An 18,404-nucleotide genomic window follows, 5' to 3' on the forward strand; every position below is an offset into this window, starting at 1 on the left:
AGGCAAAAAACTAAAAAGCAATAACCTCCTAAGACCCGAACCCTTCCACGGCATGCATTTTTAATTTCTCTTTGATATTTGGGCTGATTGGGACCTGATGAATGTAAAAACGAAGAATGACAAAAAATTTTTTTTACCTGATTTTCATTTCTGAGAAAAATGAGAGCCACTTATGAGGATATTTGTTTAAAATTCCGATAGAACAGTAGCAGTATAATGTCCTCGTAAGTGGATATCAGGCCCTTGTAGAGCAAAATTGAGTATTTTGGTCTAAATAACCCAAAATGTGATGTCCACATATGTGGATGCCAGGTCCTAGGAGGTTAAAATTACACAGTTGAATATTCATCTGATACTCGTTACCCTTTTGGTGTTTTTTTTCCATTCCTCATTTTTCATTGGTAAAATGGCTCTAAAGGCTATGTGTGGGAATCCTGATGTGAGTGTTTACAGTGGCTTGCAAAAGTATTCGGCCCCCTTGAACTTTTCCACGTTTTGTCACATTACAGCCACAAACATGAATCTATTTTATTGGAATTCCACGTGAAAGACCAATACAAAGTGGTGTAAATGTAAGAAGTGGAACGAAAATCATACATGATTCCAAACATTTTTTACAAATAAATAACTGCAAAGTGGGGTGTGCGTAATTATTCAGCCCCCTGAGTCAATACTTTGTAGAACCACCTTTTGCTGCAATTACAGCTGCCGGTCTTTTAGGGTATGTCTCTACCAGCTGTGCACATCGAGAGACTGAAATCTTTGCCCATTCTTCTTTGCAAAACAGCTCCAGCTCAGTCAGATTAGATGGTCAGCGTTTGTGGACAGCAGTTTTCAGATCTTGCCACAGATTCTCGACTGGATTTAGATCTGGACTTTGACTGGGCCAGTCTAACACATGGGTATGTTTTGTTTTAAACCATTCCATTGGTGCCCTGGCTTTAAGTTTAGGGTCCTTGTCCTGCTGGAAGGTGAACCTCCGCCCCAGTTTCAAGTCTTTTGCAGACTCCAAGAAGTTTTCTTCCAAGATTGCCCTGTATTTGGCTCCATCCATCTTCCCATCAACTCTGACCAGCTTCCCTGTCAATGCTGAAGAGAAGCACCCCCAGAGCATGATGCCGCCACCACCATGTTTGACAGTGGGGATGATGTGTTCAGAGTGATGTGCAGTGTTAGTTTTCCGCCACACATAGCATTTTGCATTTTGGCCCAAAAGTTCCATTTTGGTCTCATCTGACCAGAGCACCTTCTTCCACATGTTTGCTGTGTCCCCCACATGGCTTGTGGCAAACTGCAAACGGGACTTCTTATGGTTTTCTGTTAACAATGGCTTTCTTCTTGCCACTCTTCCATAAAGGCCAACTTTGTGCAGTGCACGACTAATAGTTGTCCTATGGACAGATTCCCCCACCTGAGCTGTAGATCTCTGCAGCTCGTCCACAGTCACCATGGGCCTCTTGGCTGCATTTCTGATCAGAGCTCTCCTTGTTCGGCCTGTGAGTTTAGGAGGATGGCCTTGTCTTGGTAGGTTTACAGTTGTGCCATACTCCTTCCATTTCTGAATGATCGCTTGAACAGTGCTTCGTGGGATGTTCAAGGCTTGGGAAATCTTTTTGTAGCCTAAGCCTGCTTTAAAATTCTCAATAACTTTATCCCTGACCTGTCTGGTGTGTTCTCTGAGGCCGTCACAGAGCAGCTGTACTTGTACTGACATTAGATTACACACAGGTGCACTCTGTTTAGTCATTAGCACTCATCAGGCAATGTCTATGGGCAACTGACTGCACTCAGACCAAAGGGGGCTGAATAATTACGCACACCCCACTTTGCAGTTATTTATTTGTAAAAAATGTTTGGAATCATGTATGATTTTCGTTCCACTTCTCACGTGTACACCACTTTGTATTGGTCTTTCACGTGGAATTCCAATAAAATTGATTCATGGTTGTGGCTGTAAAGTGACAAAAGTTCAAGGGGGCCGATTACTTTTGCAAGCCACTGTATATGAATATTCCACCAGCTCTGGTGTTAAAATGCTGCATGCATTATTTTGTAAATTTATCAGTAGCGATATTTTTTTTCTTTAAACGTAATATTATATCTGATATGTCTGTGTGGGTCATATAATGCATAACACAAACAGGGATTATCAGTACAAAACTCTGCACATTTTGTCTGTGATCTGAATTTTTCTTCGATCACTTGCAGTGGTGGAAGGGCTCTTGTACAGTTTGCATTCAGGATGACCAGTCTGGACTTGAGGCTAAGAACCAGCTCATTATGCTGCCAGTCAGTCAGGCCATGAAGAGTCTCAGCGGACCATCACAAGCAAATAGACGTGCAGGAAAGATCAATGGGCGTGTGTTTATCGAGCGGCGAACACCCCCCCACCCCATTCGTGCACGAGCACACACCTCCACGTAACCACCAAGTCTCTGACCTGCCCCTCTCGACAGCCAGGGTAGTGAAGGTATTGATTTCCCCATATTAATGCATCCTTCATGAGAAGCCCCAGGCAGCAGTGTAGAAGAGAGAGAACAGGAGAGAACAAAGAGGTACAGGATGGATGGAAAAGGAGGAAACTGGAGGAGATAAGAGAAGCAGGAGAAGAAGACGGAATAAAAGTTTAAAGCAGTGTCTGATGCCTCTGATACTCTACATCATGCTCAAACAGAATTTAGATACCACGACTAAGCTAGGCATAAGCTAAACTTCAGTGCCCGCTTTGGCCTTTGAAATGTTGAAAAAAAGTCAAATGAATAGCTTACTGTACTTGTAATGTATTTAAATGTAATGCTATGCTCTGTTTGATTGGTGAGGTCTTCTGAGACAATGGCGGATGCTAATGCTTTCAGTACACACTATTCAGTCACAACATTAAAAACACTTTTGTTGTAGTTGGTGGATAGATCGGCAGTCTGGAGCTAGGATCGGGATATTAGCTGGAGATCATGGGGTTTAAGGGTGGAGCTTATGTGGATCATGGATCTTGTGTATCCTATCAGTGCCTGATTGGACTGTGACCTAGTAGGTTTGTAGGCTGGATCAGTGTCACCAGAACAAATACTTAGGGGACCTTTCAACATTAACATTTTAAAAGTACAATATAGAGAAGGGGTATTGTTGGGGTGATTAGGGGTGATACTAATTCATACTAAAAATTACTCTCTGATTAGATAGAACAGTACTGATGAGAACAGTACTGCAGCACTGGTAAGGCTTCCTTTGGCTGCTCCCTTAGCCGCAAGATTTTTACAAAAAACACAAATTTTTTGTTTTAGGAAAATGTGTAAAAATGTGTCTATGCATACATCTCATGTACAGGTTAAACCAGGATATGAGACACTAAGCTCACCGCACTTCCCAAAATAATGTCGTAAGGCCGACTCATTTACCCTCTCCTTTACAACCCCAGTCAGGTAAAGACTGTGGCTGAGAATTGCTGTTATGTAACGAGTATTTAACCTGGACTCGGTGTGGCTGGAAGAATTCAGTCATGTCAGGGTGTTTAAAACATTAGTGCGTATGGAGGTGGAGTGGATCTGTTCACCCAGTCAAATGAGCAGCACATGCAGCTCCGCGCTCATCAGCTGTTACTTACTACTGCCTTCCTTCACTGGCTCTGCCTCACCTTTTTTCTCTGTCATGCACTTGCGCTCATTTTTACTCATTTTTTCTTTTCATTGCAAACTCCCTCTTTGTGAGGAAGGAGTAGGAGGCATGTTTGCCAGCCATATGGCAGTGCCAGGGGCGTCCGGAGCAGATGTGCTCGGCATCGGGGCTCTGCTCAATCAAGCACATGCGTACTTACACACACAGAGGGAAGCTTATGTGGTGCCTGTTACCGAGGAAGAGGTCACTGACTGACAACGGCATTATCTAACTCCCAAAGTGCTGCCATGGCGGATGCAGGGGTGACAGAGGCTGCACTGAGGTACTTGTGAGGTCTCAGTGAGACTTTAAGTTAAAAGTAAATGAATTTCTTTTAAAATATTTCTCAGCAATTGAAAGTTATAATATAGTGCTGCTGCTTATTAGTTGAAACTGTCATTTATATTTGACTGTACATATGAATTTGGCAATATAATTTGAATTATATTGTATTTGTGATGTGTTGTCGTGCTAAACCAATGGGATACTATAGTAGAGATGTCAGACACATCCTTTTCTCTTCAAACTCTTTACACGAGGCAAGTGAACATCCTGATGACTTGGATCTAACTCATTAGATTGTAAAAAACGTATCTTCAGCGTTCAGAGATTGTTGCGTTTGACTTTCTGGCTTCTTTTGCTGTCTACGAAAGAGTCTTCGTTGCCCAAAGAGCACACAGTCAGCACATTTGTGTTGATTTTTTTTTTTTTTTTTAAGAGCTTTTTTTTTTTTGCTGAATCGTAGGAGAACGATGTGGGGCCTGTGCATCTTCGTGTATATGTGTGTGTTACAGTACTGTAAAGTTTCCTCTGAATGAAATGGGATGCAAATTTGACCAGCATGCAGAATGAAAATGCAGGCTCGTTCCCAGAGTTTGCTGAGCCAGCACTTGACCTATATCAAACATTCAAAAGCAGAATATCTATGAAAGTACTCCAATGTTGGTCAACACCTAGTCATAGGCCCACATCGAAAATATTAGGAAAAAAGAAAAAAAAGAGCAAAAGTGCCCATACAGAGGCATGTTTGGAGTTTTTTTTCCTTTTCTAAAATCAACATTTCATATGCCCCACAGTTTATACTTCTGAGAGTTATGACAACGCAGAAAGCAGTATAGTGTCTGCCATGTCCTACACTAATATATTTATGAGTAATAAAGGGTACAAGCAGATTTATATGTAAACCCATGTTTTGATACTGAGCAGGAGAAAGCTAAGCTCTTCTATTATTAGAAATGCTTATGTATCGTCAATCACACAATGACATAACACATCATCTGAATTTCAATATGACTTATGAGTGTATTCGCAACTAGAAAATGCCATCCATCCCTCAGCACACTATTCATCATGAGGGCTTCTTTACATTTGGAAATGGGAAATGCTATTTTGAAATAAAATGCACCTCATTCATTCCCTCCTTTGGATTAATGAAAAAAAAAAACATCAAAAGGTGACTGTGATGATCTATGAATGATGTCAGTGAAAGGAGAACAAGAGATTAAAGCATTGTTTTTAATCAATGTTTTTTCCTTCTTCTCTAAGTAACTAAATGCATTGCTTGGCTGTTCACATGTCATAGAGGAATCAGCTTGGAGCAGCTGCGCACGGTGAAAACGACCAACCTTTGAGACATTGGGTGTGTCGGTTTGTGTGCCTATGTGCCGGTAACAGCTGATGAGAGGCAGTCAGTGAGTTTTTAGCTCTTTCAGATATAATATGATCAATAAAAGTGAAAGTAAATACGTAGGAAGCGTGCATGCATTATGAAAGATTTGCTGTTTTTAATTTTGGGGACAGAAGAGTGTTTCCAAGTGAAGGGAGAAAGAAAAAAAGCTGCGAGTTTATCTTTATAAAGTGCATGCTTATCATTCCTGTTGCATCTGAAGTACCTGAGTCATTGTTGAATTGGTGACACCTGTAGGTACTATTGGTAATGGCAAATCTTCAAACTGTGGAAGCGCTGAGAGGCAAGTGAGGCAAAATGTAAAAAAAAAAAGAAATAGAAAAGAAAACTAGTGATCTGTTTTCAAAGTCCCATCAAAATTTAAAAGTTTCAATAGGAAAAAAAAATCTTGCTGTTCATGTTTCCCGTCTCAGTCCTGATGTGCATCAGTGCCCAGTCTTTTAAATAGTAAAAGCACTCATGGAGTAATGCTGTGCCTCTGAATGGAAGCATGCACATAACTGCTGGTGGTGCAACACAGCTTCCTTCCAACACAACTATGAACTACTTTAAACATTGTACAGTTTGTGTGAATAAGTGCTGGGAGACGTTGTTCATCACATCTACTGTCAGTCTGGGTGTCTGCATTAACTTGTATTTAAAAAAAAGATTAAAGAAGAAATATTTTAGGATATATTTAAATATATTTGTGACACAGTCAAAAATATCTTAATCAGTGTTGTCAGTCAGCCTATCTGGAAGAAGACATCCTGTCCAGCTACAGGAGAGAAAACAACAGTTTAAATCATATTTACAAAATGCGTCAGTAGATCTCACATCTTCCTTCTTTACTTCTCTAATGAGTTGGAGGTGCACAGCCAGTTCGTCATCATTCAGTATTTCCTGCTCATTTTTAAACCGATCTGCGGATGAATAACAAAAAAATAAGTGTTTCCTTGTTTCGAAGCCCATCTGGAGGGTCACATAATAAGGTCAGTGTATTTCCTGTGACTTTAAAACAATAGTCAGCTTACCAGTGAAATGTTTTTAATGTTAAGCAGCAGCAGAGCAAATTGTGTGGTTTGTAATAGCACTAACTTAACCCTCAGAGAGGCCTCAGAGAATATTATCCAAGTGTCTGGATCACTGTGTTACAGCATTTTTTTTCCAGGAATGTCACCGCTGACACCCAGTTGGTAAAACTACAGATATACTGTATAAATATTATAAATCTTTGAGGAAAGGGGTCTGGTCTGGTCTCTGTCGCATCCCCTGATTTTATTCTTACTGACATTTTGCTGTCTTTTGGTAGCAGTTCCAGCTTATTGCCTCCTGTTTTGTCTATTCAGATCCTGCAAAAGAGAAACAACATTCGCAAACTCATAGTAAAATCATTTTTGTACTAAACATACTAGATCTGTTTAATACAGATGATTATTAGATAGCAGAAGTCTAATTTTAAAGCTCCACATTTTTTATTCCAGCCTTTAACCCTATTTAAATGAAATTTCCCATTCTGCTGAGTGTGTGCATGTGAAATGTTTACACACCCCTTAACTACAATGACCCGCCTGTGATAAAGGATCTCATTTCACATTTTACACTGTCCTGCGTTATACAGTTGCGTGACAAACAACACACTCTTAATTAATGGGCCGTATTTGAAATCCCAGTGATCCATTACATTTTTATTAACACTTAAAAAAAGTAAAGACGTTTCTGGTCAGTTATCTTACTTTCTCTCAAATTGCTGTCAAAAAATACATTCTACAAATTTGTAACAGGAACAGCAATCATTTTTAGATTAACCCAGCAGGCTATCAAGTATGCTATGCTGTGTATTCTAGCCTTTTTCTTTGCTTTCCTCTGCTAATCCACATGTGTCACTGAGTTGAGCTAGAGTTCCTGTTTAAGGTGAGCCATGCAGGAACGGAGGATAAAGCACTATAAACCCTTACCGCCGCAGAACCGTACTGACCAAATCTCCTTCAGAAGTGCTACCACTCCCAGGTGGCTCAGCCAGGGATGGCGGGCTTGAAATCGCTGTCTTCATTCAGAGAACAGCTGTAGTGAGGTTACACAAGAAAGGGCGGTAGATACCGATAAGGAGAGATCAAACCAGGAACAATCAGTGAGAAAGGCAGCAAAGAAAAGAACAAAGGAGGGTAAAGCAAGTTAGAGAAAGAAGAATATCTGCCTACAAGCCAATTACTAGCTGAGGAATCAGACAAGGTTACCTTAGGCTAAATGCTAGTGCTAGGAATAGTCCTCTAGTGTTATCTGATGGTTCTGGCTGGGAGACTGTTAGGCTTTGATTACTGGGTTAACCTGTAACGTCACTGTCACATGACAGCGCAGGAGTCTGACCTTATTTGATGACATAATAATACTGTTGTCGTTAATGAGATAATACTCATTAACGGCAACAAAGGGTATAGTGTTTGGCACTTTCTCACCAAAACCAGTATAGTATCTTCAATGACTAATCCTGTGGCCTGATGTCAACCCAACAGAGCTCACTTCACAGTCACTGAGCGTAAAACTGAATGACCCAAAAACAGGCAGCAACTGAAGACGGATGCAGTGAAGGCCAGGAAGAACAAAGACAGCATTTGGCGATGCCCGTGGCTTGTGGACTTACGGAAGTGTTGACTGAAAAGGATTTTCATTTTTATTAAAGTGCTAAAAACAATCCTTATAATAAAAGTCATGCTGGGCTCTCTGCTTACTTATGATCCTCTTAAATTCAGGAGGTAGGAGTAAAAATACCTGTAATCCCTAAAGAGTGATATACTTTTGTCAAACCTGTTGAATTAAAGCTCCAAGTTTCCACTTTAGTCACATATTGATTGTTTGATTTAAAACCCACTGTGATGGTGTACAGAGGCAAAATTACATAATTGTAAAAACACTTCATCTTTTGAGTGCTGCAATTTTAAGAGCAATGATCTTGCTAACTTACTGTACATGAATACCAGACACAAAGCACGATTGGCTTTTTATGTGGATGCCTTTAGCAGAACCAAGCCATTGTCAACAAGTTAAAAGAGACTTCAAGATGGAAGCTGCCAAACTGCAAAATGGAGTCACACGCCAATCATGTCATCTTACTGGTAGATCAGCACGCTCGCCAGGATGTCAGATTTAGTGCAGACACAGTGACAGGTTTGCCAAATGTGTAAGTCTGCCAGAGCTGGAGCTGCCCCATACAGAGTCGGTATGAAGGCTGCGAGGTGGCTGATGGGTGACGGGGAAAAGAGTGCGTTTCTTTCTAAAAATTCAGGTCTGACTCTTCGGCTGTCACGCGAAACCACGTGGAGCGGCACGCAAAGCTGAGGGTTTTCTTACCTGTTTGTGCTGTCAGGGAGTGTGTGAAGGCTATTTTAGATTAGAGGTGTATGTTTGTGACAATTGTACTACAGTGAAGTTGGTATGTTTTCGGACATTGTGTTTGTGTGTATGTGTATGTGTGTGTGCATGTGTTTGTGAAGCTGTGTCCAGGGCTGCATGTGCAGAGCCATCTGTTTGCTGCTTTAGCAGCAGTCTTCCAGTGCTCAGGCTTATCTGTGCACGAGGGCAGTGGCCTACTTCAACCTTCTGCTCACTCGGTGCACACAGCCGAGGCACACTAGTTTGGCTGATCACCCGTCAGCTCGATCGCAATAACTTCCCCTCAGTTTATCTACAAAAGTCTTGGGCCCATCACTTAAAACCACTTTTCTTTTTTACTTGTGACTACATTCCACATAATATATGAATTCTTCTACTTGTCCTAGCATTTGATCTTCTCTTCTTAAGAAACTCTGCAGGTGTGGATGGTAGCATGCTAGGATGGTAGTATGATGACATGCCTCCGAGTAGTCCAACATGAAGAGCAAGTCGGAATAAGTGTTTATATGTTTACTTATATATATATATATATATATATATATATATATATATATATATATATATATATATATATATATATATATATATATATATATGTATATATATATATATATATATGAGTCAGAAATGTCTGTCTCATCCCAACACCGCCACCATTATTTACATTTTCTCAACTTTTCTGCACATTTGAGTCACTGTAATGCTGAATAGCTTGAGAATTGTGAACTTTATAAGCATCGCTACAACTAACACATTCAAACGACATGCTTCAGCCTGATGTTTATAGTAGTTTGGGAACACACTAAGCTGTGCTTGTCAGACTCGGTACAGTTTAGAAAAGAGTATTAAGCTATGTAGGCTAGTCAGCGGGCCTTGTTTGGGAGTCGGCTGCTGTGGCTAATGGGTCAGCTGGGATGGGCGGGGCAGGGGATGAGAGAGGATGAGCGAGAGATTTTTAAGGCTCTTTCACTGGGTGAGCGTTTGTCAGACACACTGATGAAGGAATAATTGAGGAAAGGAAAGGAAAGATTAAATGCGCTATGTTATGTGAACAAAACCTCTGCCAGACCCTTGTCTTGTTTTCCTTGTACCTTTGGCCCAGGCCCACTGTGTAAGGGCTCTTTATATGATCGTAGCTCCATTAACGTTTCTGCTAAAGACAAAATTCAAATGGTTTTTGATAGAAGACAGGGCGAGCTTTACGGAAATATTTGGTAATGCTGTCTGAAAACAGACAGAAAACTAAGCTCTGCTAAGATTTTACAGTTTGCTAACTCCTCAACCATTCTGAGCAATTGGGAAAATTCAAACGGTCCCCTAAAGATGGGAACTATTTTGTAAATTTACAGCCAAAATTGAAAGATCGTCCAGGCAGCCTGCATGATACTCAGGTGATAAAGGGTTAAACTGACACCTGTTCTGAGACTTTTAATGACCAAAAATGAGTTTCCCTAGTTCAAGACTTGACCTGAGATGCAAGACAGGTGTGGAGCTGTTTCAGTCAATTGTGTTTAGTTGTTAACAGAGGCTTGTGTGCTCTGAACAAAGTACACAAGACCAACATTTCCTTGTAAAATATGAATGAGGACCTTTAGTAATGCAGTCCCTATGGGCAAGCCTGCCCTAAGCTTCAGTTTGTTTACTCTAAGGCAGAATGTCATCTTCCTTCCAGCTTTAGAGAAAATAGGTAACACTATAAGTTTGCTGTTTTGCTTCAAGCTTAGAAAAAGCTCAAAGGGGAACCAGCTAACCTGCATCTGTCTAACGCAAACAAAACAGCTGATTGACAGAAATGATCAAATCGATCCAACTATAGATAGTATTGATACCAATATTGGTATTGGTATCAGATCGATCTGTGATGAGATCAATACTTTAGTATGTTTCTATCTTCTAAGTTCAGTACATGTACAGTACATCGCTCTTATTATGCAGTCACACTTTAACATTAAATACATGTTAAGCACGAACTATAAAGATAGTGTTAGTGGTCATCTGTAGCTGTTATTTTACCTAGAGGCTATAATCAGATAATATATTAAGCCCACTGAATTGTGGCAAAAAAGTTATTTTATTGAAAATGAAAAATATATTCCTTAGACACAAACTATGAAAAATGCCTGAACAGTTGTGTGTTGACTGCCACGTCTATTTTATTTATAGCCTACAGCACATTTAAACAACAGAAGCTGTTTAGAGACAGGCACATTTCCATTCCACGTCTCCGAAAAACCCAGTTTCAAAATACATGAAAAGCTAAAAGGTATATTTGATTCTGTGAATAACTATTATGGAAAGTAAAAATCACAGTGGTTTAGTGGTTATTAAAATAATTTGATGATGATTCATCTCATAGATCATAGCACACTGCTCTCCCCTACATAACCTGCCTTTGTATGTTTGACAATAATGGCCCTGTATTCACTTGGTATTGGATCAATACCAGAGTTTGCAGTATCGTCCAGCATATATGATAATATTCTTTTTGTAAAAACAAACATTGGTGATTTATTTACCTCTACAAAGAAACAGAGCACCTGCTTCCAACCTTCTGACTTAGCAGAGATACGAGGGTGAAACAACTAAAAGTAGAATTTCCTAAAATTAAATGTTATAGTTTATTAAATTCGACAAACAAAGAATTGACTAGACTTTCAGACATCATTTAATGAAAGTGTCTTTAGAATGGCGTTCATTAATTTTTACCTCAGCAGTGCTGTGAGCACAGCGCTTGATGGGTTGCCATCGAGCAGCTGGGTACACAATTACGCCACCTGAGTTTCGCAAAATAACCTGTCTTTGCCCGCCTGTCGGTTCGCCCTGGTGCCTTGCAGGCAGTGGCAACAACGCGGGGTCCGCTACTCGCATGTACACAGCTCATCATGAAGCCCCTGGGTGTTCTGCAAAAGAACAGGACACGCAGCTCTGTTTGTGTGTGGGCACAGGTGTCGGAATACATGAATCCATGTGCAGATGTATTTGTAACTGTGTGATTAATTTTATGGTTTTTGATGTTAATTTTTTCCCAAGCGCTTGCTGGAGACTCACCTCTATTGTGCATGTGCAGGACACAGAACTAAGTGTGATCCTAGTTACCAACTGTCATCCCTGAAGTAGTAGATATGTGATGCTCTCGCCTCTTAATTGTCTTTGAACAGATTTAAAATAAAGTTGTGTCTTCGCACACGAGTTAATGTGTGCGCTCTTCTCTCTCTTTAGTAATGCCTTTGCTATCATCAATTACTTCACTTAACCAGGTTTATGCATGTATAGGTGTGTGGCTGTCTCTGTGCATTGAGGCTTTCCCAGGGGCTCATCACTGCATCGCGGGCATCTGTTTGAAACTGGAATAAAAGTAGAGCCTATGAATAAAAGAGCCACATGAATAAAATCACAGAATGCAAATGACTTGCCAGGCAGGGATTCTGTGTGTGTGTGTTTGTGTGTGAGCGACTGCGAGTGCAAGAGTGAGAGAGAGGAAGTGTTGCATCCAGCCTGCATTTGTTCTCCATCCAATCATGCCTCCACTTTAGCTTGACTGATAGAGTAAGCACACACACACACACAGAATCAGACACAAAGCTTTTTCTTCTCCGAGGTGCATGCTTTTCTCATGCATTAATCAACAGCGGTTTTGACACTTAACAGAGCCATACTGTTGGTTCTCTCCTTGACTGCTAGCACTGCCTCAGGTGACTTTATCAATTAGGCCTTTCTGGAAACACCGGCATCCTCTCTGCTCCCTCATGTCCTCCTCTGTTTCACTTTCTTTTTTATGATTTGTTGTTTTCTTTTTCTCCTACCTGCCCCTCCTCGCATCATTCTCGTGTTCTTCTCCTCCACCTACTCATCTGTTACTACTCATACTTCATGCGCGCCAACATTTTTCTTTACTGTACACTCTTTTTTAAAAATTCCTTCCGCATTCCCAACCCAAATCGTATCTAGTCAGCAACTTGTAGTTCCTTTAATGGAAATAACATAGCACAAACATATTCTGTTTTGATTAAATAAAAGCTATTTTTCTCTGAAAATGTAAAATGTGTACGATCCCACAACAATAGAACACTGCCACAGGTGAGTAATACTATAGGAGACAATGCGGCGCTGCTCTGTTACAGTTAAACATAACTGTGGGCAGCCAGGGGTCAGCCTCAGAGATTAGCATAGTTACTCTGTGCAGCTTCGTACCAGTCAGGCTGGCCTCGGCCTCGGGGCGCCTCTGGGCTGGAATTGACAGCAGGAGGGAATGGGATGTTTGTCAACAGGAAAATGATAAAGCTTACGCGGTAAAACCTAGAGAGAGTGATAGGATGTTTACGTCACAACTGTGCACATTAGCCTGCAGAAATGAACCCTTTCAAGCCAGAATTTTTTTTTTAATTTTTTTGAAAATTAAGTATATATTGTAAAGAATCCCACTGATGATGTAGAAGTCTCCAAAACTCATGTATCAAATGTGATAAATTTGGCCTAAAGGGTTAAAAAAAATAGAATGGATGACTCTTTGCTTCACTCAGTGCTGGTCATAAATGCAAAATATCTTAGACTACAGCAAAAATAATGTCAGGACTACTGTATCAAGCCCTGACCTGTCTTTGATTATTTCCTGAAATCAGTTTGTACTTTATTGTTTTCTGCTAGCGATTAGAAAACATGGTTTACCTCAGCCATAGTGGCTCCTTTGGAGCTATAATACAATACTGTACTGATTTTTTATTTAGTTTATTTTTTTTTAAATGCGGGTGGTCATGTTTGACTGTGTCTGGCTTACTGTTCATCCCTTACATATTGAACCCATTACAGGATGGATTCTGGAAGAGCGACGGTCTACCAGACATGCTTGAGTGAAGCTGGCATAAAGCTTTGGCAGAAGTGTGCGCAATAATGAGGCAATGCCAAGCAATACCATACTTCTCGTCCCTGTCCTTTAGATGTGTCCCCAAAGGGCTAACATACATGTCACCAATGACATACATTGATTAAAGTCTGAGTGTGTGGATTGTAGTGAGCAGTATGTCACGCATGTGCCTGTGAGTTGAGAGGGCACAGTGCACGGCATATGTACTGCACTGGTTTCGCTGGCACTGCGTGTTGGTGCTTGTTTGTGATGTTTGGTGTGTGTGTGTGTGTGTGTGAGTTTGCTTTGGTCGTGGGAGCTTACAGGCTCTGTGCGCAGAGGTTCCCTAATCCAGTGTTTTGAAATGAGCCCTCCAGCTGTTGTGGGCTTGAGAGACTGCTGCCTTGGAGGGGGCTTACAGATGATAAGATGCTCTTCATTCCTCTAGGATCTTTAATTCTTTCTTTCTTTCTGTACTTTAGTCTTTCTCTGCCTTTCTGCTTCCCTTAAATCAAGCACATTTAATACCTATGTGGCCACTGAGAAAACACACTTGCACTTGATCTCATGTTGCCAATGCAATCGCGCATTCTTGTTAAGGCCGCAGCTCTTCGCATGAACTTCTTCCTCTGTGCTGTTAATCCCCCATTAAGAACAAAGATTGATTCCTTGCAGAAAGTGAACACTACATACACAGAGGACAGAGGAAGTTCAGATTAGAGCAGCAAGCTAAATCTTTGCTGCTTACTGTTTTTATGACAGGGGCTGCAGATTGCACACGTCAGTCAAGTGAGCAACAACGAAGAATCCCGCGTCTCTAAATATTGCATATAAATGAAATTGCTTGCATTTTTTGTAGGGGTGGGGGGTGACTCTCTTTTTTTATGAGTATATATCTTTGACAAAGCAGAACTGAGTGAAGCAGTTTGAGTGCTGCATATCTCCCCTGGCCCAGCTCTGAGCCTGCAGGGCCTGTTGTGTCTGCCAGCAGAAAGAAAGCGTAGGAAGTCCAGCAGGTTTTGGACAGACAGGCAGAGAGCAACAGGCAGTCTGTCAGCTCGAAAATATTACACTGATATTCAAAAGTAGGCAGAAGCGAGTCAGTAGATGGGAAAAAATTCTTATATTCGTTTCCTTATCATAATGTTAATAATTACTCATATATATTCTATTGCGCAGTGTGGTCATTGCTTGCACTTGGGATCTAGCTTGACTCTTGACTACAAACCATAATTGACATCCTGGTGGTTCCTACTATTGATTAATGCTAAGATCCTCATTTTACATTACCACTGACAAGGGCGATTCACATGACATGATCAATTATCTGTAATCATATCAGCGCATCATCCTCCTCACCGTGTTTAGATAAGATTACTTCCCAATGGGGTTTTTTGGACATGGATACATGCTTGCGGGGGAGATCTAACTTAATTTAGGCTTTAATGTCTTTAGCCGGTCTCGAAATAGGATGCAGCATGTACATATCTGTCTTTGTGGGTCTGTTGTGGATGGCAGCTGAGTCCAGATGAGGAAAGTGGCTCCTTAGTTGTTTACTTTGAGAGGAAGCAACAAATCTAACATTACTCTCATCATTCCGTATGCACAGATTCAGACGTTGCTGTTTTAGGAGAGGAATAAAATTAACATCTCGTGACATCTTATCACTTTTTCCCCCATTTAATTGCACATTACGTATTTCATGTGATCCCTCTCAGTGCAGCCTTGTTTGTTAGTTGTCAAAAGCATCTCAGACGAGGAGTTTGGCTCTCAGCAAATCATGTTTGTTTTGCTGTAAAGATGAAAAAGCTGTAAAAAAAATGTCACATATTAAAGATATTGTACATGGCAGCGTTTTAGCTTTGGATTTCTCGTATCGTCTGTCTCTGTGTGTGTGTGTGTGCGCGTTTCTGTTACTCACACACTAAAGCAAGCGTTCTCATTTTTAGGGATTTAGGGGATCTAATAGCCTTCAGGAAACCTTTTGAAGATGCTGCTTTTCTTACAAAGTGCAAAGATACATCTGTTGGGAGTTTCGGGGAGAATTTCTGAATTTAGACATCTGCTCATCTCTCTCGCTCGCTCTCCCTCTCTTTCTCTCTGTTTCGTTTGGTACTGCATGTGCTTTTCTTTTGAGAATCAAGACGCTGATCACTGACTCTTTTTTTCTCCTGCAGTCTGTGTGCAGGCACTAGATGTGACAATGTCCCAGCGCAGTGTCCAGGTGGCTCGTGGCCAAGCAGCCATCCTGCCCTGCTCCTTTACCACCAGCGCTGCCCTCACCAACCTCAACATCATCTGGATGGTGACACCGCTGTCCAATGCTTACCAGCCAGAGCAGGTATGAACCACTTGCATCCACCCACTGACCTGAGTCATCTTTTACAGCTTTTACAGCTGAGATTAGAGTCACAGGTGTGTTAAAAAGCATAGTCTTCATATTTAGAAGACAGACTTGTGCAGTGCAATTAAGCATGTCAGAGCCTTATTTACTAATCTGAGAGTTTTGCTGTGATTGTTGTAATTAACTGTAGATGTTTGGATGCTGAATTGGTACACAGTCAGTGTTGCCATGCACTCTGCACATCAACTGAAATGTCTGCTTCTGAAATCTTATTTTCTAATGCAACACTACTGTATGCGCATCTTGTGGATGGGTTCCTTACAGTCAATGCAGGTACACGAGAGTTTGCTCTGTTTGAAGGTGTGCTCAGATACAGCGCAAAGAGAATATGAGTGGCTGCAAAAATGCATCACACGTGTAGAGAATGAAACAAGCAAAAGGGAAGTGTCATGTAGCTCTTACATCTTATGGCACGACTCTTTTGTTTATATTTTGCCCCCACAGACCCAGACTATATAACTAATTGTTATTGTGCTCTTGAGGAATAATTCTTTATACTTTCTGAAGGTCTTTTGAGGTTGGATTTCAGCATCAAACTTGACGTCTGTCAAAGTTATAAATGCAGAAAAGCACAGTAAGATTTTGATCCACCTTTCAATACCATCTGGAAAGCAACAGCGTCATTTTTCAGCATGGCAATGATCACAAACACACTGCAAAGACAGTAAAAACACACAAAGAAACACAGCCAGTCATGAATTGGCCTTCCCAGTTCCCAGACCTCAACATTATGGAAGCAGTCTACAATCATCTTTAAAGCGCAACAACAACAGCCAACATCTAAAGAACAGCTTTGAATGACCTTCAAGAAGCCTGAGAAATATTCCTGAAGACTACTTAAATTACAAGAAAGCTTGTCTAAGAGATTTCAGGCTGTGCTGAAAAATAAATATGATTGGTGCACCTATTTCTGAATTTTCCTGGCAAGGTAAAAAGAAATTAGGGGTGGATCAAGGCTTTTGCAAAAAAAACTATCTATCTAGCCCATGCTAAATTTGCATATGCCAAAAATATAGTTGCACTGCTTAAACAAAAGCAGACAGAAAAAATAATTCCCTTTTCAGTGCATCTGAACACACCTTTACTACATCAGTTTTGTAATTAATAGAGATCACCATACTTTAAAATAGAAGTAATGTAGTAGTAAGCTTAAGGGTGTATTAATAGTTTACAATCTGTGTGCTGCAGGACGCCTCTTAAACAACATATGCACAGCCAAAGCTTCAAACTGCTTTCGCAGCGCTGATTTGATGTGGAAACACGCAAAGACATGGCGAATTTAAGTTACTCGCCGACTGCTGATGCTCATTTTGTTTATCTGGCCTCGTTTATAGCAGTCTACTCTCTCACCTTCCCTCCGTCCCTCTCTCGCTCACTCTTCATCCCCTCGTGCGGGACTTCTGTGATTCCATTTGAATTGTTTAACATGCAGCTGCAGGCCATACAAGCTCACCTGCCTCCCTTCACTTTGAACCCCAGTGCTGGTCGGCCGTCCAAATAACACAATCATCTTCTGCACTAATTAACTCACACCCACGACAGGCTCTATATCGCAGCTGTTCTCCACACACACAGACACACAAATATGCACAAATGCACGCACACAAACTGGAATTGAACAGACTGCTGGTCCAAATGTAGTGCGGATCCACGTGCCTACATGCGGGGCTTATATACAGTATGCATTCATGTGTGAAGTCTGTAGACAAAGTGCACAGTCTAAGTGCGAATACTGACGTGAGTACATACATCCAGAAATTCACACATCATGGCATGGTTATGTCATGTGTACACCTGTCGCTTGTATGGCTGAAATTGGGGAGCTGTCTAAAAAGTGTGTGATGAAATAAAGTGCTGCGTGGTGCGACAGAACACGCACAAGGTCATTTTAGAGAGAGGAAGAGTGTGTTTGTCATAAATGATTACAGTTGATGCTGAAAGCCATTAAAAATGACTGAACAGAACTCCATACACTTGCGCAACCTGCATTAGCACTTTAGTGAGCACACACTATGACCACTCAGATCTCTCTCTCCTCAAAATGCCATGTTCGTGTTGGTCCGTACCGAATCATGAACTGTTAGAAGGCGACGGCAAAACTTTGTCGGCCTCACTAAAAAGTGCAAATGTAGCTATTTGTTTTCCCCGCTACCTTTATTGCATTTTTGTCTAAGGCATCACTATCTACTTCATAGCCTTTAGCTTACACGGTCGACCCCACATTATAGGCTGTGGGAACTTAACTATGAGCTCTATATATTTTGTTTATGAGAGCAGGCAGTGTGACAGGCTGGTGCATTTGTTGTCTGCTGGGATCCTGATGTATGAAGGAATTACTCTGGAGACAAAGTAATTTGTATTTTGAGTTAAAAGTCACAATAAACCCCAAATCACTCCATTAGAATATATTTTGGTGTATGTTTTAAAAATGGATAAAATGTCTGCCTGTATTA

At 40.9% G+C, this 18,404-nt stretch overlaps 1 protein-coding gene across 2 annotated transcripts in view; it reads left to right on the forward strand.

Moving 5' to 3' along the window:
• igsf11 (immunoglobulin superfamily member 11) overlaps window positions 1-18,404 on the forward strand; it is a 134,690-nt gene that overhangs the window by 95,120 nt on the left and 21,166 nt on the right. For both annotated transcript variants that reach the window (XM_080889388.1, XM_080889389.1), the window contains exon 3: window positions 15,725-15,888. In XM_080889388.1, the coding sequence (XP_080745514.1) occupies window positions 15,725-15,888 (164 nt within the window). The remainder of the gene's footprint in view (window positions 1-15,724; window positions 15,889-18,404) is intronic.

The sequence above is a fragment of the Rhamphochromis sp. 'chilingali' genome (genome assembly GCF_963969265.1).
Source record: "Rhamphochromis sp. 'chilingali' genome assembly, chromosome: 8".
In the NCBI taxonomy this organism is placed as follows: domain Eukaryota; kingdom Metazoa; phylum Chordata; class Actinopteri; order Cichliformes; family Cichlidae; genus Rhamphochromis; species Rhamphochromis sp. 'chilingali'.